The 23643-nt window shown below is 38.4% G+C and overlaps 6 protein-coding genes across 9 annotated transcripts in view; 3 read left to right on the top strand and 3 right to left on the bottom strand.

Moving 5' to 3' along the window:
* Nucleotides 1–53: 53 nt before the first annotated feature.
* Nucleotides 54–1514, top strand: LOC111453516. The gene is made up of 3 exons (XM_023094638.1): nucleotides 54–529; nucleotides 628–761; nucleotides 1196–1514. Exons 1-3 carry the CDS (start codon nucleotides 277–279, stop codon nucleotides 1337–1339), a joined length of 531 nt encoding a protein of 176 aa, XP_022950406.1. The 5' UTR covers nucleotides 54–276; the 3' UTR covers nucleotides 1340–1514.
* Nucleotides 1515–2254: 740 nt separating this feature from the next.
* Nucleotides 2255–7451, top strand: LOC111453235 (probable amino-acid acetyltransferase NAGS2, chloroplastic). Of its 2 annotated transcripts, none has more exons than XM_023094249.1 (10): nucleotides 2255–2857; nucleotides 4106–4193; nucleotides 4367–4575; nucleotides 4698–4849; nucleotides 4986–5424; nucleotides 5907–6004; nucleotides 6242–6353; nucleotides 6496–6655; nucleotides 6833–6905; nucleotides 7052–7451. In XM_023094249.1, exons 1-10 carry the CDS (start codon nucleotides 2492–2494, stop codon nucleotides 7203–7205), a joined length of 1851 nt encoding a protein of 616 aa, XP_022950017.1. In that variant the 5' UTR covers nucleotides 2255–2491; the 3' UTR covers nucleotides 7206–7451. The 2 variants fall into 2 exon arrangements, with proteins under 2 accessions (XP_022950017.1, XP_022950016.1); XM_023094248.1 differs by lacking the exon at nucleotides 2255–2857 and adding an exon at nucleotides 3078–3971.
* Nucleotides 7452–7502: 51 nt separating this feature from the next.
* On the bottom strand, nucleotides 7503–10992 carry LOC111453236 (NADH dehydrogenase [ubiquinone] iron-sulfur protein 4, mitochondrial-like). The gene is made up of 5 exons (XM_023094250.1): nucleotides 10660–10992; nucleotides 9817–9905; nucleotides 9285–9414; nucleotides 8498–8527; nucleotides 7503–7798 (listed from the first exon to the last, which is right to left on the bottom strand). Exons 1-5 carry the CDS (start codon nucleotides 10816–10818, stop codon nucleotides 7739–7741), a joined length of 468 nt encoding a protein of 155 aa, XP_022950018.1. The 5' UTR covers nucleotides 10819–10992; the 3' UTR covers nucleotides 7503–7738.
* Nucleotides 10993–11951: 959 nt separating this feature from the next.
* On the top strand, nucleotides 11952–18553 carry LOC111453592 (telomere repeat-binding factor 2-like). Of its 3 annotated transcripts, none has more exons than XM_023094734.1 (7): nucleotides 11952–12306; nucleotides 12801–13052; nucleotides 13146–13357; nucleotides 14058–14142; nucleotides 14819–14902; nucleotides 17508–17883; nucleotides 18218–18553. In XM_023094734.1, the coding sequence occupies exons 2-7, from the start codon at nucleotides 12888–12890 to the stop codon at nucleotides 18229–18231; spliced, it is 936 nt and encodes a 311-aa protein (XP_022950502.1). In that variant the 5' UTR covers nucleotides 11952–12306; nucleotides 12801–12887; the 3' UTR covers nucleotides 18232–18553. The 3 variants fall into 3 exon arrangements, with proteins under 3 accessions (XP_022950502.1, XP_022950501.1, XP_022950503.1); XM_023094733.1 differs by having other exon boundaries at nucleotides 11953–12306; nucleotides 18189–18553; XM_023094735.1 differs by having other exon boundaries at nucleotides 11958–12306; nucleotides 12801–12970; nucleotides 18189–18553.
* Nucleotides 18554–19211: 658 nt separating this feature from the next.
* On the bottom strand, nucleotides 19212–20195 carry LOC111453857 (50S ribosomal protein L7/L12-like). The gene has a single exon (XM_023095130.1). It carries the CDS (start codon nucleotides 20016–20018, stop codon nucleotides 19512–19514), a length of 507 nt encoding a protein of 168 aa, XP_022950898.1. The 5' UTR covers nucleotides 20019–20195; the 3' UTR covers nucleotides 19212–19511.
* A 111-nt stretch (nucleotides 20196–20306) lies between these two features.
* Nucleotides 20307–23643, bottom strand: part of LOC111453855 (pentatricopeptide repeat-containing protein At5g67570, chloroplastic) — a 5752-nt gene continuing 2415 nt past the window's right edge. Inside the window, exons 6-9 of the mRNA XM_023095128.1 lie at nucleotides 22411–22504; nucleotides 22175–22332; nucleotides 21380–21811; nucleotides 20307–21161 (exon numbers count right to left, since the gene is read on the bottom strand). Of these exons, the coding sequence (XP_022950896.1) occupies nucleotides 20424–21161; nucleotides 21380–21811; nucleotides 22175–22332; nucleotides 22411–22504 (1422 nt within the window). The 3' untranslated portion in view covers nucleotides 20307–20423. The remainder of the gene's footprint in view (nucleotides 21162–21379; nucleotides 21812–22174; nucleotides 22333–22410; nucleotides 22505–23643) is intronic.

Raw genomic sequence — 23643 nt, 5'->3', positions numbered from 1 at the left:
GTACCCATTGTGAGTACCCATTGTGAGTACCCATTATGAGTACCCATTATGAGTACCCATTATGAGTACCCATTACCCAACTCACCAACTTCATTACATTCTTTTAAATTAAAAAAATGGTTTTGGGTGATCTGGGAAACGCACGTCATTTGTTGAGAGGGGAGATTCTTGACGTGCGTCTTCGAGAGCGTCAGACTCATTTACTCAAGTTTATGGTCTGCTACCCTCTCCCTCCTTCAAAAACCAAGCACTTGGAATTGTTGAGTTCATAACCGGATGGGGAACTGTCAGGCGGCGGAAGCGGCCACCGTGGTCATCCACCATCCTGGGAATCACAAGATCGAGAGGATTTATTGGTCCGTAAGTGCACACGAGGTCATGAACTCCAACCCCGGCCACTACGTTGCTCTCCTCCTCACCTCCTCCACTTTCAACTCCCAAAATGGAAACCCAATCAAGCAGCTCAAGCTACTCCGTCCCGATGACACTCTTCTCATCGGCCATGTCTATCGTCTCATCTCATTCGAAGGTTTTTTTTACTTTTTTCTTGTAAATTTTATACACTCTTTTCTAAATTTTTTAATTTTTTTATACAGTTTTCGAAGCTTATTATTTTTTCCCATTCAGATGTGCTGAAGGAGTTTGCTGCTAAGAAATGTGTGAAATTAGGGAAGTTGCTGAGAGAGGGAGGAGCCCTGTCGGTGGGGATGAAGATCAAGCCCTCGGATTCTGCTTCAAATTCATCCCAAAATCATAGGAAGGTAATCAAATACCCATAACCCATAATCATGCTCCGAATCCAAAAACAATCAAGAACATGGATGGGAAAATTAATGGATTTGGTTTTCATGATTACAGTGTGATTAAAACCCAAAAATGAAGAGAAAAAAACAAAAAGTTGTTTTTCTGAAATTGGTTTGAAATTACAGGCCACGCATATCGAGACAAACCCTTTTTGTGCATCACTTCATCAATCTTGTCAGGAATTGAAGTAGAGTTGTCTGTAGAGTGCAGAGGTCTTCAATTTTATAATATTTAATTAGATTTTAATAACAAAAATCTACCTTTGCTTTCATCATAATCATAAAGTTTACATAAACCAATATCTTCAAATGAACGTGATCATTCCAACTTTTTCATCACTGGGTTCTAATCAAACCATGATGCTAACATAATTCTTTTTTAATATGGTCAGCCGGAGCGTCGCCTGGAAAGCAGCAATGCCGGCAGCAGCGGAGGCGGAGGCGGAGGAGGACAGAGAAGTATGGGAAAGCATTACGGGGGTGGATGTCAATGGAGGCCAGCTTTACAGAGCATTGCAGAATTTGGAATTAATTAACCCCATCTCTATCTTTATACGTTTATATGCCATCTCTCTGTATTTGCAGCATTATTAAGTTCTTTCCATCTAAACTCTGCACCCAACTTAATTAGTCTAAGATGGTTCCATGACTTTTCTTTAATGTAAATTATGCCGGAGATCATATTATATACTTCCTCAATCACTGTTCTTCAAACTCTTTTAGGCATTTTTTTGTTACCTTTCTGTGGGTTCAAAGATTTGTTTGAACGTATGGGACATGGGCTGCTTTGATTGGATTCCCACGGTCTTTCAAAAACGTACCCCACTTTTTGGTTTGGCTTGGCTGTCTTATTATTGCATTATTTTGAGCAATAATAATCAAATTTTGGGAGGTGGGGTGGGTATTGTTTGGCGTGGCTTTCGGTACTTTCCTCTTCTTCCATCTTTTTCTGGGAAAATAACCAATTCGCTTTTGCTGCCTAAAAAGAAATATGAAGTCCAAATTTCTACATCATTGGGTCTTTAAGTTTTGCCTCAACTCGCCACTAAAATAAATAAATAACTAAATAAATCGCTTTGGTCATAATTTGGGCCTATGCCGAATTGATGATGTTTACAAGCCCAATATCCAATAGAATGAGAATTGGGCTTCAATCTTGCATTTTAGCGTGTGTATTAAATGGCCCATTGGGCTTTCATCGTATTTCTCGAATTGGCCTTACTTTGTCATTTCACAATAAAAAGAAAAAAAGAAAAAATAATCATTTTTCCACGTGTCCTTTGACCTGGATTCACAGTGGTTGGTCTGTTTTTCTTTTTATTTATTTATTTAAATAAATAATTATCGTCCAATGAATGCAGAGGTCATCAGTCATTACCTTCTCATTTGCCATCGATGAATTGTTATATAAAAATAAAAGAATCGGCTCAAAATTGAACTTCACCTACCCCTTCTCTGTTCTTCTATTTTATTGTCACAGAATATTCCCCAAAAATTTTATACTCTTGTCGGCTGATTCTTTTCTCCCCCACCGTTTCGCCGCGTTCGCCGTTCTTCTTCCTCTCCTCTGACTCAATTTCCTAATACAGTTCTAAATAAAGTCCCTTTTTTTAAGGTTCTGTTTCATTTCCATAAAAGCGGCGGCGGCGGCGGTGGCGGTGACGGTGGCGGTGGCGGTGGTGGTGGCGATGGCTACTCCCACATCGAGGACGTGGGTTTTTCCGAAGAGTAATTACTGGAAAAATTGGTCTGATTTTAAGGCGGTGGGTGTGGAGCGTGGGTGCAGAGAGAATTATTTGCGGCGGACAGTTCAGGATCCGACATGCCATGAGAGTGGGAGAAGAAAATGGAACTGGGGATTGGCGGCGGTGAGAGGCGGCAAACGGGGGGAGGCTAAAAATGATGCGTATGATAAAATTCCTGAAGAAGATAGGAGGTTTATTGAAGAATTCAGAGATGCTTATCCCTATATATTCTCCCATATAGGCCGTACTTTTGTCGTCGTTATATCTGCCGAAATTGTGGCTAGTCCTCGCCTCCATGCCTTGCTCAAGGTCTCTCTTCCTCCTTTCCTGAAAAAAAAAAGAAGTTACTTTCAATTCTCTGTCAATGGTGGATGATTATGCACTGTAGTCTTTGTCTTAGTTTTAGTTGCTTGGGGACTTAACCGAGATAGAGAAATCATCGAGTAGACACCCTTGTTTACATCGCCACAAAAAAAGTTTCTTTTTGTTTAATTATTTTAAACTCAGAAAGTAAAAGCTTTGGAGTTCGTTACCTTTTATGTTTTTGGTTTCTTGAAAATCCGATTTTGGAAGTATTGTGAAGTGGAAGCGCTTTGAAGGGCTACATCAGAATAGAAGTGCTTTTACAAGTGGAGTGTCGATAGATAGAGACAGGGTTTTGTTTTGTTACTCTCTTATCTTGATTCTTGCGTCTTCGTCTCTTCGTTGCTTGAGGGGCTTTAAATAATGTTAGAAAACAGCGAGCGACAAAGGTCATCTGTACAACTAAAGCTTTCACGACATTTTCTTTTGGTCGCGTCTGCTTTTTTAATTGCTTCTTGTTCTCTTCCAATGGCTGCTGCTCTTCTCTTTTCAATGGCTCCAAACAATCTGATATCGCGATAGCTACTAGCCCAAAAAAATTGGACTCAGCCCATTTGGAAAAGCAAGGAGCTTGATTGCCCAAAGGGCCCAAAATCCTACGACCCTTCTCTCGGCAGTAGTTGGCGGCTTGTCTATGACTTATAACCTCCACATTTCTTTGTTGTCACTCTCTTTTCTCGCTTCGTCTGCCATGGCTACCACTCTCTCAAGCTCTCGGCTACTTTTACAGACTCGGCGAGAGTTTCCTTCGAACGACCTCCCTTGTACCCGTTGTCTAAGAAATGGGAAGGCAAAGTTTAAATTCGATAGAGCAGAATTGTGGGGCAAGGGACTGAAGAAAGTTGGGGAAAAGTCGAGAAAATTCATTCTATTCAACTACGGAAATGGCGCTGTGGACGTAGAGGAAGAGGAAGAGGATTATAACTCCATAGAGGATAAGCAGTTTGTGCGGTGGTTTAGGGAGGCTTGGCCTTACTTATGGGCACATAGAGGAGGCACTTTCGTTGTGATGATTTCTGGGGAAATTGTATCTAGCTCTAACTTAGATCTTATTCTAAAGGCAGGTCTTATAGTCGTCTCTTTAATCTGTCTGTTCCCATGTTTATATTGATAAAACCCATCTTGTTCTATGATGTATTTCTTTAGTTTTGGTTTTGGCTTCAGTTATCACATTGAAGCCATTTGTATGTGCAGGATATTGCGTTTCTACATCACCTTGGAATCAGGTTCATTCTTGTTCCAGGAACCCACGTTTTAATTGACAAACTTTTGGCAGAGAGAGGTTTGTAACTTGATGTTTTTATATATTATATGCAATATTGTTGAAACCAAGGACGTGGGTCACTTTATTATTATTCTTTTAGTATACCAGAACAAGAATTTGTTCTGTTTATAGTTTTCCTTTTCTCAATGTTGTCCTTTTTTTTAACTTTCAATTGTCTGTACCCATTACAGGAAGCAAGCCGAATTTTGTCGGTCAATATAGGGTGACTGACAACCAATCTCTAGCAGCTGCAATGGAAGCAGCTGGAGGGATCCGTGTGATGATAGAGGCAAAGCTTTCTCCCGGACCTTCTATCTGCAATATTCGTAGACATGGTGACAGTAGACGATGGCATGAAGTTGGTGTAAGCGTTGTTAGTGGCAACTTTCTTGCTGCTAAGGTACAAATCTTTTTGTTTTGTTAATGTGGTATTTGGGATGAAACGCCATATGATATTTCTGTGATGATCTGTGATATTAGTTTACTGTAAATTCGTTGAATAAGACGCTACTCCTTTTGCAGAGAAGGGGAGTTGTTGATGGTGTTGATTATGGAGCAACGGGTGAAGTTAAGAAAGTAGACGTAGCTCGTATGCGCGAGAGGCTTGATGGTGGTTGTATAGTTATATTGAGCAACCTTGGTTATTCTAGTTCTGGAGAAGTTCTGAATTGCAAGTATGCAATGAGGCTTGATAGTCCTAATATGTTTTTTATTTCTATAAATGTAGTGCTTATATTAAAGGGATGGATATTTAGTTGAAATCACTAAGAGGAAGAGCCATTACTGATGATTTTGTTGTCTGGATTTCAGTACATATGAGGTTGCAACAGCATGCGCCTTGGCTATTGGAGCTGACAAGCTCATATGCATTATTGATGGTCCTATTCTTGATGAAACTGGACGCCATATCAGTTTTCTCACTCTTCAAGAAGCAGACAAGTTGATTCGTGAAAGGGCTAAGCAGTGTGAGATAGCTGCAAATTATGTGAAAGTTGTTGGCAAGGAAGGTTTCACTCATTCAAATCATTATATAAATGACGATTCAAACGGGGGTATCCATCATACTCCAACGTTCCCGAACGGAGTAGGTTTTGGCTCCCATCACGTCCCAGTATTCCAAAATGGAGTTGGTTTTGGTCATGGGAGCGGGCTTTGGTCCTCCGAACAGGGTTTTCCCATTGGAGGTGAGCGGAATAGCCATTTGAATGGTTACCTCTCAGAATTGGCTGCTGCAGCTTTCGTTTGCCGGGTAAATCCTTCATACTACCCGTTACTAAATCTGAACATGTTCCTACATGGTGTCTCTGGTCTTTCCTTTGTTCTTTTATTGCCTTAAATTTATGCTTCACATGAACTGTCTTCATCTTTCTCCCACACACACACATGTCCATTTCAGGAACAAGAAACAATGCATAATCATGTGTTTCAATGAATCCAGGCCTGCCATCAAAAGTTATGTATAAAACACTTGAGATTTTGTAGGTTTTGTTGATTTCCTCTAGTTCGCCCCCTAAATTTTAGAACTGAAAGATTATATATATAAAAGTTAGAATGCAAAATTTGTCCCCTCCCTAAGAAAATTCCTTGGTTATCGTTACCTGTGGCTCAGTAGCTGTTCAGTTCTTGGAAAATTAGCAGAATTATCCAGATCATTGTTGAATGAACTATTTTCAGTTCATGTTGATGATTGTTCTGAAATGGGCTTAATTGAATTTTTTGTAATACTTTTAGGGTGGTGTTCAAAGAGTGCATTTGCTAGATGGCACTATTGGAGGAGTTTTATTGCTGGAATTGTTTAAAAGAGATGGAATGGGCACTATGGTAGCCAGGCAAGTCTCTCTTTTTTATATCTTTTTCTCAAAGTTATATTATTGAAATTCAACTCAAACAATGGATATACTTGACTATCTTGGTTGTTTTTTAAAAGTTTAATGTTAAAAAACTAAGAACTAAATCCAAATGGTTACCCAACGGGACGGAGCGATTCAATTTAAGAAGACTAAAAGCGATTCGTAGGCCATTTTTTATCCATTAACTGATATGAACAATGAACTTTTTGTTTCAAGTGATCTTTACGAGGGAACACGAATGGCCAGCGTGTCTGATCTTCGTGGAATTAGACAAATTATACAACCTTTAGAAATGGCTGGTACCTTGGTTCCGAGAACTGATGAAGAGGTCTGTATTCCAACTTCCATCCTTTCCAGTTTCCTGAATGAACCACTGCCCAATAAGTTATCCCAAGTTTGTGGCTATTGATATTTTGTTTTCCTATGGAGCTTAAATGCAATGTTTTGAGTATTCTGTTTTGTTATTGCAGCTACTTGAATCATTAGACTCGTTTGTGGTCGTTGAGAGAGAAGGTCAAATCATTGCATGTGCTGCTCTTTTCCCTTTCTTTGAAGAGAGATGTGGAGAGATTGCTGCCATTGCAGTTTCTGCAGAGTGCCGAGGACAAGGGCAAGGCGACAAATTGCTTGGTATGATAATGAATGGCTTTATCACTTACTTTATGAAAGGAATGAATCCTGTTTAGCTCATTAGGTCATGGTTGGTAAAAAAAAGAAACCCATGAGATTCTTACTAGCCGAGTCAGGTGATCTGGGTGCCTTGCTGTTTCCATCAGCTGATACGTAATTTTGCTTACTGAATTGCAGATTACATGGAAAAGAAGGCCGCCTCCCTAGGACTGGATAGGCTTTTTCTGCTGACAACACGAACTGCAGACTGGTTTGTTTGCTATCTTGCCTAATTTTATTGCATGTCTTCCCCTGCAACATCTTACATAGTGAAATATCTCCGTGGTTATAGCTTTCTATCATAATTTAGTTGATTTTGTGAATGGAAGGAAATGATGCTCCAGTTGTGTATAACAGGTTTGTGAGGCGTGGTTTCTCAGAATGTTCATTTGAATCAATACCTGAAAAGAGGAGAAGAAGGATAAATCTATCCCGGAAATCCAAGTACTACATGAAGAAGCTATTGCCAGATAGGAACCGGATTGGTAGTGTCGATAGGGCATTGGGTTGAGGCTTGATTGAGCATTGAAATATGTCCTGATCATAAGAACGCAAAACTTCCTCTTGGCTACCCGGTTCTTGTTTTATACTGTATCCATGTCGGTCATCATGTCGTTCAACCTTGTGGGTCCTCGTTCATATTCGTTCGAGAAGATCTGTATCTGTTCTGCTAAAATGAAGTCGATTACAAGTCACACTATAATTTTGATCGTCTGCTTCATATCAATACAGTGCTATGCAGTGTATATTCATGAGACACCAAGGTTGTATTTCTACTTCGTTTGGCAATTGTTTCGTATATAAATAGTGAAGAAGTCAAAAGGGTTCCACAAGTTAAAAACCACTGGTTTAAATGCATACGAACTTCATTCGATGTTCTGTAATGGTAACGTAAAGAGAACAAAAGTTACAAGGTCAAGTGAGTAAACATCACCGTTCCCGCTTATTATAACCAACTTCCTCAAAAATAAGCAACGAAATGAACTACACAAACCCTCCAGTCTGTTCCGCCTCCAACTAGACGAGAAAGAGTGAAGAATAAGTTTAAGCCTCCTTGGCTTCAGGATGGCCCTTCCACTTGAAATTGTCCGCATATGCCTTCACCTGCAGCAGTCAAAACAGAGGGTTATAAGTTTCTGTTTCTTTATTTTGGGTTATCCCGGTGAACTAAAGACATCCAAGGGTTAGATGACATTAAGAAACAAAGCAGCATCAAAATCCCTTCATTACTGGAATGTTAACATGATTAACTTTCAAACCAATAGCAAGATCTTCATCCTCCTTCTCCTCATCTATCTAAAAGGAAATCTGAGCTGGTAGGGCATCTAAACTACTCCAGTCGTAACAATGAGAACTGATATAAAGTCATCTAGGAAAGAATTAGCATATACTAAGAAATAACTACTGGTACCAATTGGAAACTGACACTGAGCTCCCCTAAACTAGCCACAAGAAGACTCTAGATTGCAAAAAAGATTTATAATTCCCATACCAAATGCCCTGAAGGCCACAAAAACCGGAGGATACAATAAAATGCCAGCAGAACTCTAAAAGATTATGAAAGAAGTTGCATAAGATAAAAGAATGAAATTTGACACGAGGATCATTCCAAGAAAATAGTTGGAAGTTTGCACAACTGCCAGAGAGCTCAAGGGACGAATCAATCTACGGTTCAGTGTGAACACTATGGAGGGCCAGCAAACCACTCCTCCCCCCTCCCCCTCTTCTCCCAAATTACATTCACAGAAGTATAGACAAAATACAAGCTCAACGAAGTTAAAATAATGGGAAAGAATCTCAAACCTTCAAAAGTGGTGTGTGGCGCTTCTTAACCTACAAAAAGGAGAGAGAGAAAAAAAACAAAAAATCAACGAATGAATTAGAAATTAACCCTCAGTTTGGGGATTGTCTCAATGTAACCTCATAATTATATGCAGGCCAGAAAAGTGATCCCTAAATCTGAACATGAAGGAAGCAATTAAAAAGAAAAAGAAGTCCTTTAAGAGTCCACTCTCCAGAATTCGATGATGATAAAATTGTAATGCAATGTCAACCGAATGCTAAATAAGGAAAATAAACTCTCTGCATCTAATGGACCAAATTTGGAAGAAAAATTGGCATTTCTCCTCTCGAAATTTCTGAATTTTTAGCTTTAAACTAATACTAGGATGTTAAAAAACAGAATTCATTTCCACTGTCTTCAAAAGTAAAATCTTACATTCAGAGTCAAACGCCATATCATAGCCCAAATGCAGAAATCGTGAAACACATTTGTTATTCTGAAGAAACATATTAAACAACCATGTCCAAGGGCAATTTAATTTTAGTTATATTTATTTAGAATTAGAACGCATTATTTTAACCTTGTGGAAAAGCGAAGATCTATGGTAAAAAGAATATATTAGAATATATGGACAATTAACCAACACCACCAACTATAATTGTTACATATTTGGAGGCAGCTGACAGTGGAAAAATAACATAGTTAATAACTAACCTAAGATATGACAACTCAAACTACAAAAAGAAATTACAAGAATATATTTATATATATTTTTTTCCCTTTCTAAATGGTTAAACGAAGCATTACCACATATTCCCATCCATGTTTGTCAGCAAATTCCTTTGCAGCTTCCTCACTATCAAAAGACAGTGCCGAATCCCCTACGTTGGCGTAAGGGTCCCCAGTAGAAGTCCACCCCATCAATGGGTTTTCCCACCTACAAACATGTCAATAAGCATAGAAAAACTATTTACCCTTCTGTTTGTGTATTTTCCTTTTTTCAAATGAGAAACCGAACTTTTATGAAAATAAATGAAATATTACACACAGGCAATACGGAAAAGAAATGCCTGAGCAGAGCAACAAAAGTAAAAAAAAAAAAAAAAAAGACAAAAATTATAAGGGGAAAAACTCCCAACTGTTGAAAGTACGAGAACAAGGATCATTAACTTTTAGGCACTTGAAGTTTACGCAGTAAAACATGTTGTGCACAATATTTTGCTCAAGCACCTAGGAATCTCCTAGAACTAAGTTCAAATTTCTGTTAACTAATGAAGCAACAATTTCCGATTTTTTAAAAAATAAAACTCAGGAAAAAGAAAGAAAAGAAGGTTCATACTTTTGCGTTGACATAAAATTGATTTTCCACTTGCCAACCTTGCCTGATCCTTGCTGGGATGCAGTTCTAGCAGGAGAGTAAATTACAACCTGATATAATTTCATAATAGGAAGATAAATGAATTGAGATGGTTGTATAGAAAAAGATTAAAACAACAGGAAAATTCAATGCCATGGCTCGGCATATTAGAATCACAAGATGAAACCTCAATACATGACAAAGTTCAATAGTCCAAAAAATTTAAAAGAAACAAAAAAAAAAACACTTGCCTTTCATGCCAAAAAAATGGATGATTCAACAATTGGTCCTGAATACTTAAAGAGACTGTGAGATAGTTATTGATCAAGCCTTTTGTTAAATCAACATTAAAAAAAAAAAAGATTTCTGCCAAGTAACTGATTAGGATCTTGAGAGAGAGGGCAACCGATAGCAATAGACAGTAGTGTAAAAACGAAAAACGAAATGTGCAGTTGTTCTTTGTGATTGAACCTTGGGCTCCTACAGACTTTAACCTTATTTTAGTCAACTTTTTGGGTATCAGTAGACTATCAACACCAATGGTAATGTCGTAGTGAAAAATAAACCGGATATTTCCATCTCCTTATCGGAACCGTCTACATTTCGACATAGTATTAACAAAGTAGCACCTAATGGGTTTAGCCACTGCAGACCATTCAAAAAAGGCCCAGCTAAAAGCAAGCAAGAATACCCAATCAGACGGGTATAAGAATACCTAATCCCCAAAAAAACATCGTTACCATCCAATAACCCGATCCCTCGAAATTAAACAAAAACGCAAGCAATCAGAAACTCATTGATAAAAATGAATGCCTGGGCTATTACCCTTCTGGTAAGGTGTTCGTCTGGAATTCCAGAGACCATACCGATCTCGCCGGGCTTCAATTGAACCAAGGAATCGGAAGAAAATGACCTGCAGAGAGGAGCCACAGTACCACGAATAGCACGACTGTTGCTCCAGATCCGCTGCAATGAATTAGCCATCCGTCGATGAACAAAATTGGACGCGAAAACTAGTTTTCCGTCTAGCTCGTCCCCCGTTACGAACACAGTTCCAACTCGATTATACTCCGAACGACGGAGAAGAGATTTACGCTGTTGTTTTCTTCAAAACTTGTCGAAAATGCATCTGCGAGCGCCTTTAAAATAATACGAAAACATTTATAAAATAAGCAAGATAAAATAATAATTAATAATAAACCAAAAAAGGGTCTGTTTATAAGTTGGTTGAAATCACTCTCCTAAAGTAACTATTTACTTCAAACTTTAATTCTTAGATTTAGTTAAATTGTGACATAATTTAATCATAAAATTTCACCTTTAAAATTTCACGACATAAATTTATCTACAAAATAACATCACAGTATAACATTACAGAAAATAACATTGCATGTATTGTTGAGCGGACATGCATAACGAGATTCGTGCCATTAAAATTTAGTGAAAAAATTAGTTGTATAGAGTTTGAACATTTGCTTACGGATCTAAAAAAATCGATAGAATGATGTAACGTTCAATTGAATTTTATTAAAGGTTCTTACGTTTGTGTTGTATTAGAATTCGACTCGACAAAACTCTCAATAGACAGAGTACTCTCATTCAAATAAGATGACATATAACTCTGCCTTAGACCTCACCTACAATTTCTTATTTTAAATCTCTAGAAAGAGGTAGCTATTGTTAGAGGGGACGAACGAGGGTCTGGAAACATCTACCTAGTAGGCACGTTTTAAAATCGTGAGGCTGATGACTGACAATATGTGATGGAAAAAAATTGACAATATCTGTTAACAGTGGGGTTGGACCTGCTACAACTTGTTATAACAAGTATTTTTTTTAGCCTACACAACAATATTACGACACTCCTACACCATCATCCACTAGCTCTCCATAGTATACTTTGTCTCCATATCCAACATTATATCTGTCACTCCGACATTCCAATCTGTTTTCAAGATGAAATGATATACAAAGTCAGAACATCAAATGTTGATTAAAAATTTATTAATTAGTTTCCTTAATTTGTATGCGTTTCTGTAGTTATAATATACATTTAATCGACAATTGGAGGTATGCAGCTTTACTTTACCCGCTAACTCCAATTGGCAGTGATTTGCTTCAAACGAGGGTCTGATTGAATTATTATGACAGATAAATAGATACTGTTCCAATTTCAATTTCCTACCTTTTTTTCTCTGCTCTCGAAAGCAATTTCCGCTCCATTCTTTATTTCTATCGTTTGTTCCTCCCAAGATTCGTGTAGTTTCGACGATGTGGTCGCTAAATTTCTCGTCGTCAAAATAATTTGCCCACTTCTTGGCGGATCTTTCTTCCGATCGGACACGCACTCGCAAATTGCTGGGAAATCTTTAGGACAATCTGAACGACAGAAAATGGTTTAAGCAGCGGGCTTTGTTTGTCTCGAAAGTTAACCCAGCTACGATATTGTGTTCTTCCCTATTTTCTTGTAAGGTAAGAAGATATAGAATTTTGATTCAGTTCTGTTTGTTCAAGTATCTGTTTTGCGTTTTTCAGTTTCAATGAATTGTACGGTGGAAATCGAACTATTTTTGAGGCACAACAATCTCGGACCTCTTCGGAGAGAAAATTGATTAGATATGTCTAGCAATTTGAATTACTGGGTAGAAATAATGTTGCAACTCTCTATGTTCGATCAATAACTTTACAAGGTGCTAAAATCATGTTTCCTCCTCCATGAAGGACGAAACATTTTTTACATGAAAGCTTTGTCTACCCACTCATCCATTTGATTGACCATTTTGTTCTTTTTGCTCTGAAATCGATCAAATTTGCGCTGAAAACCTCTTATGAGCAATTTCATGTACTTTGAAAACTCTTTCCTTCTTGTAAACAATGGAATTAATTACTGGCCAGTGATATGTTTTCCATGAATTGATTTGATTGCTTAATGGTGTACGCTACAAATGCTGCAAAAATTGTTGCAGTGTCGAGTGGACATTTGCAAATGGGTGCGCCAAAGCAAAAATGGACAGCTGAAGAAGAAGCTGCCCTTAAAGCAGGAGTGATCAAGCATGGAGCAGGCAAATGGCGCACAATACTCACGGATCCTGAGTTCAGCTCAATTTTGCATCAACGCTCAAATGTGGATCTCAAGGTGCCTCACCCCGCCCCCTAGTTCTTGTTCAATCACCAGAGTAATTGAGTCACAGGATGTAGAAATTCACCAAGCATCCCATGTTGAGTTTTTCTTTCATATTCTACTTGGAAACACAGTGCTTGGTTTACTGAAACATTTAATTATTTTTCAATCTAATTTTGGCTCTGAACAGGATAAGTGGAGAAATATAAATGTTACTGCAATATGGGGGTCTAGGCAAAAAGCCAAGCTCGCACTTAAAAAGAATTCTTTGGCCCTAAAACATCATGATAATCCTATGGCTCTAAGCACCGTGCTTCAGAATGAGGAGATTGTTGACGCTAAGCCACTTGCAATTTCGAATGGAACAACTCGCACTAATGGCCCAAAAGAGCCACTAGCAAGGTCTCATGGCAGCTGGTCATGTGAATCATTTTTGTTCCAGGGTGAAATAGTCAGATATTTATTGTGATTGTTGCATAACCAATTGTTATTTGGGTTCACATAGTCTAATTAAAAATAGCAAATACCATAGCGCATAGCTAGCTAAATTTTCTAGTAAAGTAAATCTTGGCATTTTTGAACTCACAGTAAATTGATGATTAATGATTAAATAATTTTTAGCCAATGACATGCACCAAAGATGCTACAATGAGAAGTCATTGCCTCAAGCATGAGCACACACACACACACACAAGTACAACTTTTCTAATGCATTACCATGCCCCTCGGCTTTATTGCATTTAGTGCCACTCAAATTTAGTTTTTTTTCCTTATCTTTTTTGGAGGCAATAATTCTTCAATTTTTTTGTTCAGCTTTCCTGTAATCAGATGAGGGAACAAGAGATATTTTTTGGCTCTATAATCTTACATCTTGCCTCTATGGTAGTTATCTTGAGCTAAGAAATGACACGTTAATGATCTAAGTGATCTTTCACCTCCATTCAGCATGTGAAAAATATAATTGTCAAATTGATTTTTATCCATCAGACATGGTTTTTAAGCAGCATGCTCTAGAATTAGTCGTTCATTGGACGCTGCAGGTGCTTCATCCTTCCTTTCCTGATTTTGAATTGATTTATACGACCTCTTTTGCATGGTGTAGATTGGACAGACTTATATCAGAGGCAATTAACAACTTAAAGGAGCCAAGAGGTTCTGACCGGGCTGCAATTGCTCTGTACATAGAGGTGCTAATGCATAACACATTTGAATCCAAATGTTTGCAATTTTGTATGTTCAGTAAAGATCTTACCTTTCCTGCCTACCTTAGTATTCACTGCTGTGTCCTTCATTATTTCTTGCGCGCAGAATGGACAATTATCAAGACCGTAGTGTTGTAATTTCTATGACCTCCTGTTATATGTCATTTTCTTTCTGTGGAAGGATGCCAATCAGTCAAAAGTCTACTAAAATGTGATTTATTTATCTGTTTATAGCTTTACATGCTAGCCTCTGTGTGTGTGTGTGTGTGTCTAAAATAAGAAAGAGCTTTTCATTAAAAGAGGAGGAAAGGAACAAAAAGAGTGATAAGACATCTAACAAAAACCCAGGAGATTTCGAAAAGGTTTTCCTCTTGTTTATCTAATTCACTTCTTTCACGCAGTTTTATCATCTCTAAGATTGGGTACTTAGTTATATACTTTCTTCCTGGGTCTTTTTTATTCATAATTTAAATTCCTATCAAATTGCGTACTCTGGTCATTTGAAGTCACACATGTAAACAAGTATAGATGAATGCAGAAAATTTTGACCCTAGTTTATGCAATTCTCAGTTCCATCTTACCTTGATGCGTCTACATGATTGTTTTTTGTTGACAAAAATGGTTCTATAAAATTTGAAGTTTTCATTTGTTCTTTGTGCAGGAACATTACTGGGCCCCACCAAACCTTAAAAAACTCCTTTCAACAAAATTAAAGCATATGACTGCAAATGGAAAGTTGATAAAGGTAATTCTCCTACTGTAATCCAGAAATTGTATGGAGCAACAATTATTCTAGCTGCTTTCAAGTCTCGAGACTGTTGAGCCATAAAGCTAATTGAATATGACTGGTAAGCCAGTGCTAATGTCTTTGCTAGGAGGAAGGTGTGAAGGAGCAGTGGCTTAGAGAATTATAGAATAGTTAGGGTAATTGGAAGGATGTTTTTTGAACTTTTATGCATGAGAGTGTGTCAGTCCATGGGGACTGTTCGTGTGGAATGTCTGGGGGGAAAGTAAGGTTTGAAACTACAATTTAAAGAAATAAATCAAAAGGGGATGGGGAAAGGGGTAAGCCGGTTCTAGTTGCTAGTAGGAGGGAGCAAACCACTCAAAATCGTGTGACCTCTGCTGTTTGAGTAATCCTCTTGGCAGTCGGTTCTTGAAATTGTTTGGTTGGGGAAACAAATTCTTTGAATTGAGATTTTATCAATGGGACACAAGTCCATGCTTTAGTAGACAGGTCATGCTTGATGACGAGGTGTTATTTGAGGTGATTTGTTTGTGTATTTTTTAGTGGCATTTTGGTTTGTAGCCCTAGTCTGGATTCTTGTGTCCAGCACTTGGATGTATTGCCTCATGATCAAAGGCAGTATGCTGACCTCCAGAAAATGTGTGTTTGCCTAAATGGATCTGGAGTACCTCAGTCATATAATACGAAGTATGGGGTATCAGCTGATCAGCACAAAAATCAATCCTTGCTTGTTTCGTGTGTTTCAAGAATGTCGAATGAATTAGCGTAGTTCTTGGTTTAACTAGGTACTAAAGAAAATTTATAAAGGATAATGGACACATTTGGTGGCCACTCATGGAACTAATGAAAAGGGACCAGTTCATAGATACGCCTAAGACCAACAAGCTTGTCAGTAGCTAAAACGATCCATGGTAAATTTCTTGGTTCCTTTTTTACTGAAAATTGAGCGGTTGTTTGTTGTTGAGGATGGTCCTACGTTGTGGGGGTTGTGGCGTTTTTAATGCAAAACTAAAAACCTATTTCTTTTTTCATTAAGCGTTGGGTCAGTGAGGAGCAAGGGCAGCCTTGGTGTATGTAAAAGAACTAATCGCAACAGTGCTTGCCATCCCAAGAATGGAGTCCTTACATTGGCAAGTCATGAAATTAGTGTTAGGTATCTTCTTCCCTGCAATCGGAAAAACCCAACAATATATGAAAACAGGGAATACAATCACTGTTGCGATTTCTAACCTATAATGAAGAGATTCAACACGTCCTTACAATTAAGAAAGGAAATCAAGATAGAAATCACAAAGAAAACTCTACAGAACAAGATAACTTCGGGCACATTTGAGAAATGCCAACTTTCTCTCCTACAAGCCTCAGCTTCACTCCAAAATATCCACATCCCTCATTCCTTTACAAACCCTAAATAAACCCCTCTAGATCCCACAACAACTTCTACGTTATACTAATCACCGGTCGTGTCCTCAACTGTCGTGGGAAATGAGTATACAAATTCTACATATAGGCTCTCATAGAAACTTCTTCTATTCAATGTTTCTTAAGCTATGTGCTCAATCAGAATCCTAAAGTCGCCAATTCCATGACTTGGGTTCATTTCTAGTCCTCTCAGGCTCTTAAGGTTCATATACCCTACGTACTCCTATTCCAAGGATGTAAGTGGCATCAAGGTGTATACGGGTTCTAGGGCACACTTAGTCTCTCGTTTCCTACTTCTAAGATCCATGTGGTCATTGTGCTTCTTTCGCATAAGTAGGGGTGCCCTCGTATATATCAGACTTTGGAGAAGTCTAATAGGTATGGAGGAGTCATCTCTCGTGATAGGTGACATCTCAATCTACCTATAACCCCATACGTGTCTAGTATAGAAAACAGGCGAATACATCCTCACCTATGTTGTGCCCTTCTTCTCAAAGTGTGACATATGTTATATTCCAGGCCCAGCCCAATATGTGTGAAGACCATAAGAAGAGGAAGCTTTGTAGTAGGTGCTTGGTTTTCCTTTTCCTGAACTTATCCCCCTATAGACGGCGTTCTCTTGTTCAGTGATCAAATAAGAAACTTGCACCAATTTTTTGCAGCCATTTTCCCAAGGAGGATTAGATGTGTAACATGGCATATCGATGGACTCTGCCAGCTACAAGTGCTATGCCTTCATTGTTTTATGTGTCCCTACTTTGTCCAAATTGTGGCTCTACATTTAAAGGCTGGTCTCGTTTCTCTCAACTTTGAACGGGATTTGTTGTGGAACCATAACTAGTATCAAATATCTTCAAAAAGAGTTTGCTTAGTCAGATTGTGATGGAGGAGGGGTTTAATGGACCCTGATGCTAGAGTATTTCATTGAAAGCACAATTTCAGAAAATATTTCTGGAGGATGATCTATTATGCTCAAATTAGAGTATTATTTTCCTTTTCATTCTGATAAGTTAAAAGTCCGATATATTGATAACTCAAGGCACCGTTGTAAATTATGATGCAAGTAATACTGAATTCGTTAGAAAAAAATCACAAAGAAAATGGTGGACTTGACGCTGGCAAATGAATGGTAATGCTGAAATTTGCTATTAGATCATTTATATGGATTTTGTTTGGGTAGGTAAAGCATAAGTACAGAATTGCTCCAAGTTCTGCCTTATCTGGAAGAAGAAATGTTCCATTGTTACTCCTTGAGAACAAGCACTTGGATTCTTCAAAGGCCGAGAAGAGTGAAGTCAAAATCATCACTAAATCCCAGGTTGACTCGGAACTTTCAAAGATGAAGGTAATGACTGCAGAGGAAGCAGCTATAGCTGCTGCTCGTGCAGTAGCTGAGGCAGAGGCTGCCATTGCAGAGGCTGAAAGGGCAGCAAGGGAAGCAGAAGAAGCAGAGGCTGAAGCTGAATCAGCACAAGTTTTTGCTGAAGCAGCAATGAAGGCGTTGGAGTGCAGAACATTCCCTAGTAGAAGTCCTGTTCAGAAAGTTCTTCTCCAAGGTAATGCAACGCACTGCTTCAGTCATAAATTACTACGTACTTAATGCTCCTGCATATCTTGTTTAATTAGGACACTGTACACTCACATATGTACCTGTGTTATAAATTTAATGAAAATCTTTTGTTATTCACCATGTTCACCATCTTGCGATGTATATCATTTAGCACTTGCTTTTATTGCATTGATGTCTGGCATTATTGGACTTGTATGTTACGAAACAACCATGAGAAGGAAAATTCAAGCCTGTTGATTTTTCTGTCACTTGACCTTTTTCTCTTCGCTCCCTTTTATTTTATTTTGGCAGATAACAAAACTTTGCAATGACAACTGTAGGCAATGTATTCTGAGAAGATGAAGGTGCTGCTGGCTGCTGCATTTCCATGTGCAAGTGATTGTAACTAAACTGTAGATATTGTTAGCGTTGTAAATCTGCAGAATATGATTGCCTTGTGAGAAAAACGGCTTCTGGGGATCGTATCATCAGAAGTGTATGTCGGTAATGTGATTTTCAAATCAAACAAAGAGTAAAGGATTTTGGAGAGAGAGAGATGCGTACTTAATCTTAAAAAGGGTGTTTTCTCGACATGTCTTGATGATTCTAAGACAAATCGAACTTGTAAATTAAGATTTTCTGTTCACCCAATACACAACTGGGAAGAAGTTTCTCAACCCAATTGTGCTTTCTCATTAGATCTCTCCCTTCTCTATTATTCTAATCACTGAAGTAGGTAAGACAGAGCAGCCGAAAGAGCTAACATCTTGACTTGAATGGTGTGTCCAGCAGGTATAATCGCGGTTTTGGAAAATAAAGGACAACTGAATTGCTGAGCGAAGCGTTTCTGCAGGTATGAACCTCCTCAACTGGAGGAAATGACCACTACCATTTATTAGTGATGAAAAAAGAAATCTCATTGCTATACTTTTGTTCGATCAGCAATCGACCATGACACTACAAGATTAATAAAACCATGATTTGAGCTTGAACATATACTAAGTAATAGAAATTCAAGACTAAGAGGATGTTCTTTAAAGCTTCCATAAGATCCCTAATTTGGCAGCTAGAATTGTATTCGAAAGGTCCAATTCGTTTGTGGAGGGAAAACAAGGGGAGAATTTATTAGTAAAATTAATTGACCAGATGGATAATGCACCACTTTCACTCTAAAAAATTCCTTATAAACATGGGTTTCTAAAAGCACCTTTGATTCTGAAGGATGCCACACAATGGAGGGCTATTAGCATGATAGTATATCTTCAGCAACTTAAGAACAACCCATAAAAAGCATCCATTGCCATTGACCAATACATATTAAGGCCACGGTGGAAGTAGCGGAATGAGAATTCTTTCATTGCTCTTCAACAATCTCAGGCTCACCTCAAGGAAATTTTGCAAAACTAAAAGCATATATCACATTTCACATGAGTAGAGAAAGATAGGAAGAGCTATTAGAACAGATTCATGCTCTTCGTTTACATGAGGAATATGAATTTGTTAAATTCTTCAGGTCCGCCTAAGAACGTCAGAAATGAAGTGATTCTCATTGAAAATCCAGTGGAGAACTCAAACAAGTGGCAGCGTTATTCTACTCCAGAACGAACAAACGAAATGACGAGGGGGAAAAAACAGTCATTCCAGTACCGCAGTAGCTCCCAATTCCTTAAGCTTTTCAATAATTGGGTTTCCCTGATCCTTCGTTACTCCCTTCTTGAGCACCACGGGCACCTTCTCCACCAAATCCTTAGCCTCCTTCAGACCCAAATCAGTGAACGTTCTTACCTCCTTTATGATCTTGATCTTCGCCGCCGCATCAAATTTCTCGAGCTTTATATCAAACACGGTTTTCTCAGCCTCCTTTGCTACGGCAGAGGCAGATCCAGCGGCGGCTGAACCTGCTCCACTTATCCCAGAAACTGCAGGCCCGTACTTGTTTAACCCCATTTTCAACCGGAAGAGGATGGCATAGTCGTGCCGTTCGATTTTAGTAAGGTCGAGCATCTCATCGGCGATCCTCTCGAGTTTCTGGGTTCGTTCCTCGGAGACGGTGCTGAGGGAGCGAACTAGCAATGGTCTTGAAGCGACAGTGAGAAGTCTCACTGAAGCTTTGGCCGGAAGTTTAGAGGCAATTGATGACATTTCGAGGAATTAGGGTTACTGGCGGACACTGTCAATTATGATATTGGCAAGTCACAGAGAATCGTCCTTCATCAAAGCACCGAGGTTAATCGGCATTCCTTAGGGTTTCCCCTTCCATTAGGCACCCTCGAAGCTACTTGAGAATTTGAAGAATAATAGTAAAAAATAATGGAAAAGTCCAGGTTACCCTTTAAATGTCCAATCTTAAGACTATATATTATATATTTTATTATATCATATACTCTTCCATTTGGGAGGGAGGATGATTACCAGTAGAACGTTCTTTCCTGCGTTTTGGAAAAAGGCTGCCTCAATATTAACTATTAAAGCTATGGATATGCAGAGTGTGTAAATACGTACTACCATATACAGACAATAAACAAGACACTACTTAAGTGTGCTATTTTAAGGGTGGAGATATAACCCATCGTTTTTCCTCTCCTCTTTCCAGGTTTTCAGTATTTCATCGACAGAAGGTAAGTTTGAATCATAAGAATCATCAAATCCATCAAGTAACATGCTAAGTTCTTCCTCATCATCTTCGCTGTCATCACGCAAATCAAAAGTTGAGCGCTCATTGTTGGACCGATCTGAAAACTTGCCAGTTTCTAAAACACCATCAGAAAGACTCAGTGACCAAGGGGGCATCTCTGAATCACAGTTCAAGCTTGCATGGTTAACAGGAATAATATCCAATGACCCTTCACAACAATCAGTGGCGTGATCTAGGTGAAGCTTCATATTCTTCATGTTTTCAGGTCCAGGAAGTTGTAGTCCATCCGTTGTATCATGGTCACTGGCTATAGACTGGGAGGCGTTTTCTGGTATGCCACGTTTACAAAGAGATTGCAGCGAACTCGACAGGTTCAAGACTGTGGCTTCCGATGCATCACAGTCGCTAAGAGCATCCGACAGTTTCTTCAAGTTATTCCAACAAATTCTGTCCGTGTTACCTTCAAAAAGCTCTGTCCATTGCCTTTCACTTACTTGAAATGGAGCATAACTCATGGTCCTAACTAAGGTGACAGCCTGCTCATAGTTATCTTGAGTTGTAAGTTGCAATATCATTTCTGTGAACAACAGTGGATGGGGAATCTGTCCAGCTTCCAAGATTGTGTCAAATGCATGATCTAAAAGATACCACTGAAATCGATAAACTGAAGCATATTAGTTCAGGTGCCCATCTATTCAAGAATAACTTCACAACAAATAAAGGAAGATATAAAATTAAAAGGTCAATGTCGAGAAATAACCAAACACCTGACGCGTTCTACTAGCATGCAGTTTTCAAGAACTGAGTTGCATATCGTACAGGTTAAAGGTTCTAGAATCTAGATCAATGAAATAAAAATAGATTTTACCTTCCCAGCTCTTGATGCTTCCACAAGTAGCATTGCATGCTTACTCTGATCAAGCCGGTATCCCGATAGAGCCATTTCCCTGTATACATTCTCAAAATATTCCCACTGCTGTGCACTCGCAGCTGCCTGAAGCATTGAGTCATACGTATATTGATCTGGGACTATAGAAGAAACAGCACTACTCTGGGAGGAATGATCAGCTTTTCTCTTTATTTCTTCATATAAATCTTTAGCTTTAGAAAACATATCATTTCGACCAAAAACTTTAAGCATGGTGTTTATGGTTCCTATATTTGGTGCACATTTTTGCTTCATGTACTCGAAAATAGATATACAATCATCAATATGTCCACCATCAAAGGAAGATAAGATCATGCCAGTAAAGGTCACCACCAAAGGTTTCATGTGTGATAGTGTTTTCATTTTTTCCACCTGCAGCCACATTTAATAATGAGAAAAGAAATTCCAAGCCTGCTATTGTTACAATCAAGGTTGTGCAACATCCAATTGTTACACAATCTAAATATGATGATGTTTTTTCACAAAATTTGAATGCATAATTATAATGCCTAGATTTTAAATTGTTATAAACATCGCTGCAACCCTTTTGGAAAGATTTATTTGCAAGAATCATGAAGAAGAAGAAAGAAAAGAAAACCATCATTGCAGGTCGAACATAAATTCACTGAAGCCAGGATGTATAGATTCTAGAATCAAAGAAAGAAACGATTCTTAACAAAGGTCCTAAAATGCCATATGCTAAATAAGTAAGATATATATTGACGAGGAACCCACCTCTACTAATGCATCTTGCCACCTCCCATGGTAGCATAGACAACAAGCTAGTTCGTAATAGACACTGGCAGATCCAACTACTCCTCTTTGTTCCATGTCCCTGACTGCCTCAATAGCTCCACTGACATTTCCTTCCTCCCAAAAAGCTTTGACAAGAACTACAATCACAAGTCAGAGATATATCAAGTCAAGGGTCCAGACAACCACCATTTGTAGAAACATGCAAATGAAACTACCTCTGTAAGTATTTGCCTTTAGTGTTGATCCACTATTCTTCATTTTTGTAAAGAGCATGTGAACTTGCTCATACTTTCCAGATTTCAGCATAACCTTTCAACAATCATGTATCATAAGGTTTAATTACAAATATATCAAAGACAGACAAATATGTAGTGACATACTTTCATCAGTTCAAGACATCAGACAAGTTCCCACTTATTAAAAAATAAAACATCAACCCTAGCTTACTAGGAAACGTTCCAAGAATATCGTGGAGGGTCTAACTAGTCATCAGCACAAGAAAATAGATAAAAGGGCAAAGCTGCAGTAAATAATATGCTATTATATACACTGATAGGAAGAAGGAGAAGTCATCAACTCAATTAACTTACACTGGAAGAATTGGTGGGCCTATGCTCTATCTCCTTGGGAGACAGTTTCCAAGAGCGAAGGTTCAAATATTTGTAGTGATTAGTTAATGCCGAGCATTAGAGGTGGTTAAGTATACTGCTTGGATATGATTTCGAGATTCAATATAAACATGGTTGGAGAACAAGGCTACTAATCACTTTCTTGATTTTGATCCAATGTGGGCCTCACATCTTTTCAATGGTGCACGAAAGAAGAATACCTATCAAATATTAAATGAGAAAAGGATAATGATTCCACCCCCCTCCCCCCAGGTAAGCAGGCAGCAGTGGCTTAAAGTCCCTATGCCTCTTAGAAGAATAATATTAATTTGCTTCATTCTTCGAAAAAAATAAAAGATTGAATAGTGACGATTTGAACATTTTTTTAAAAACTTTTATATGACTGTAATGTTTAGCAATACTTGAAGCTTACACCTCATACCACCTCGAGGCTTACACCTAGACTCTTCAAGAGGAAAAGACTCAAGACCGCCTTAATCCTTCTTAAGACATTGGTTAGAATGAAAGAATTCACCCCAGATATTCCTCTTAGAATTGATATTCTCCTCCTAGTTCAAATCCAATGAGAGAGAGGTTGAAATTATACTTGATCAGTAATGTAGCCCTTCAGTGCAAGAACATAAATAGGCAAAACCATAGACTGCGCATACAAAAGACAAATACCATCCTATCTCAAAACAATAACTTCGAATCAAAGTATGCGTGTAAGTGCGAGAGAGAGCTCTTTTCTGGTATTAACCTCGCGGCCTCCATTCATAATCTCATTCAGGCACCACCATACTCCAATAAACGAGAAAAAAAAAAAAAAAAAAAAAAAAA

The sequence above is a fragment of the Cucurbita moschata genome, unplaced genomic scaffold (assembly GCF_002738365.1).
Source record: "Cucurbita moschata cultivar Rifu unplaced genomic scaffold, Cmos_1.0 Cmo_Scf00015, whole genome shotgun sequence".
NCBI classification, from domain to species: Eukaryota; Viridiplantae; Streptophyta; class Magnoliopsida; order Cucurbitales; family Cucurbitaceae; genus Cucurbita; species Cucurbita moschata.
Note: the sequence above shows the minus strand (reverse complement) of the source record. Positions and strands in the feature narration are given on the sequence as shown.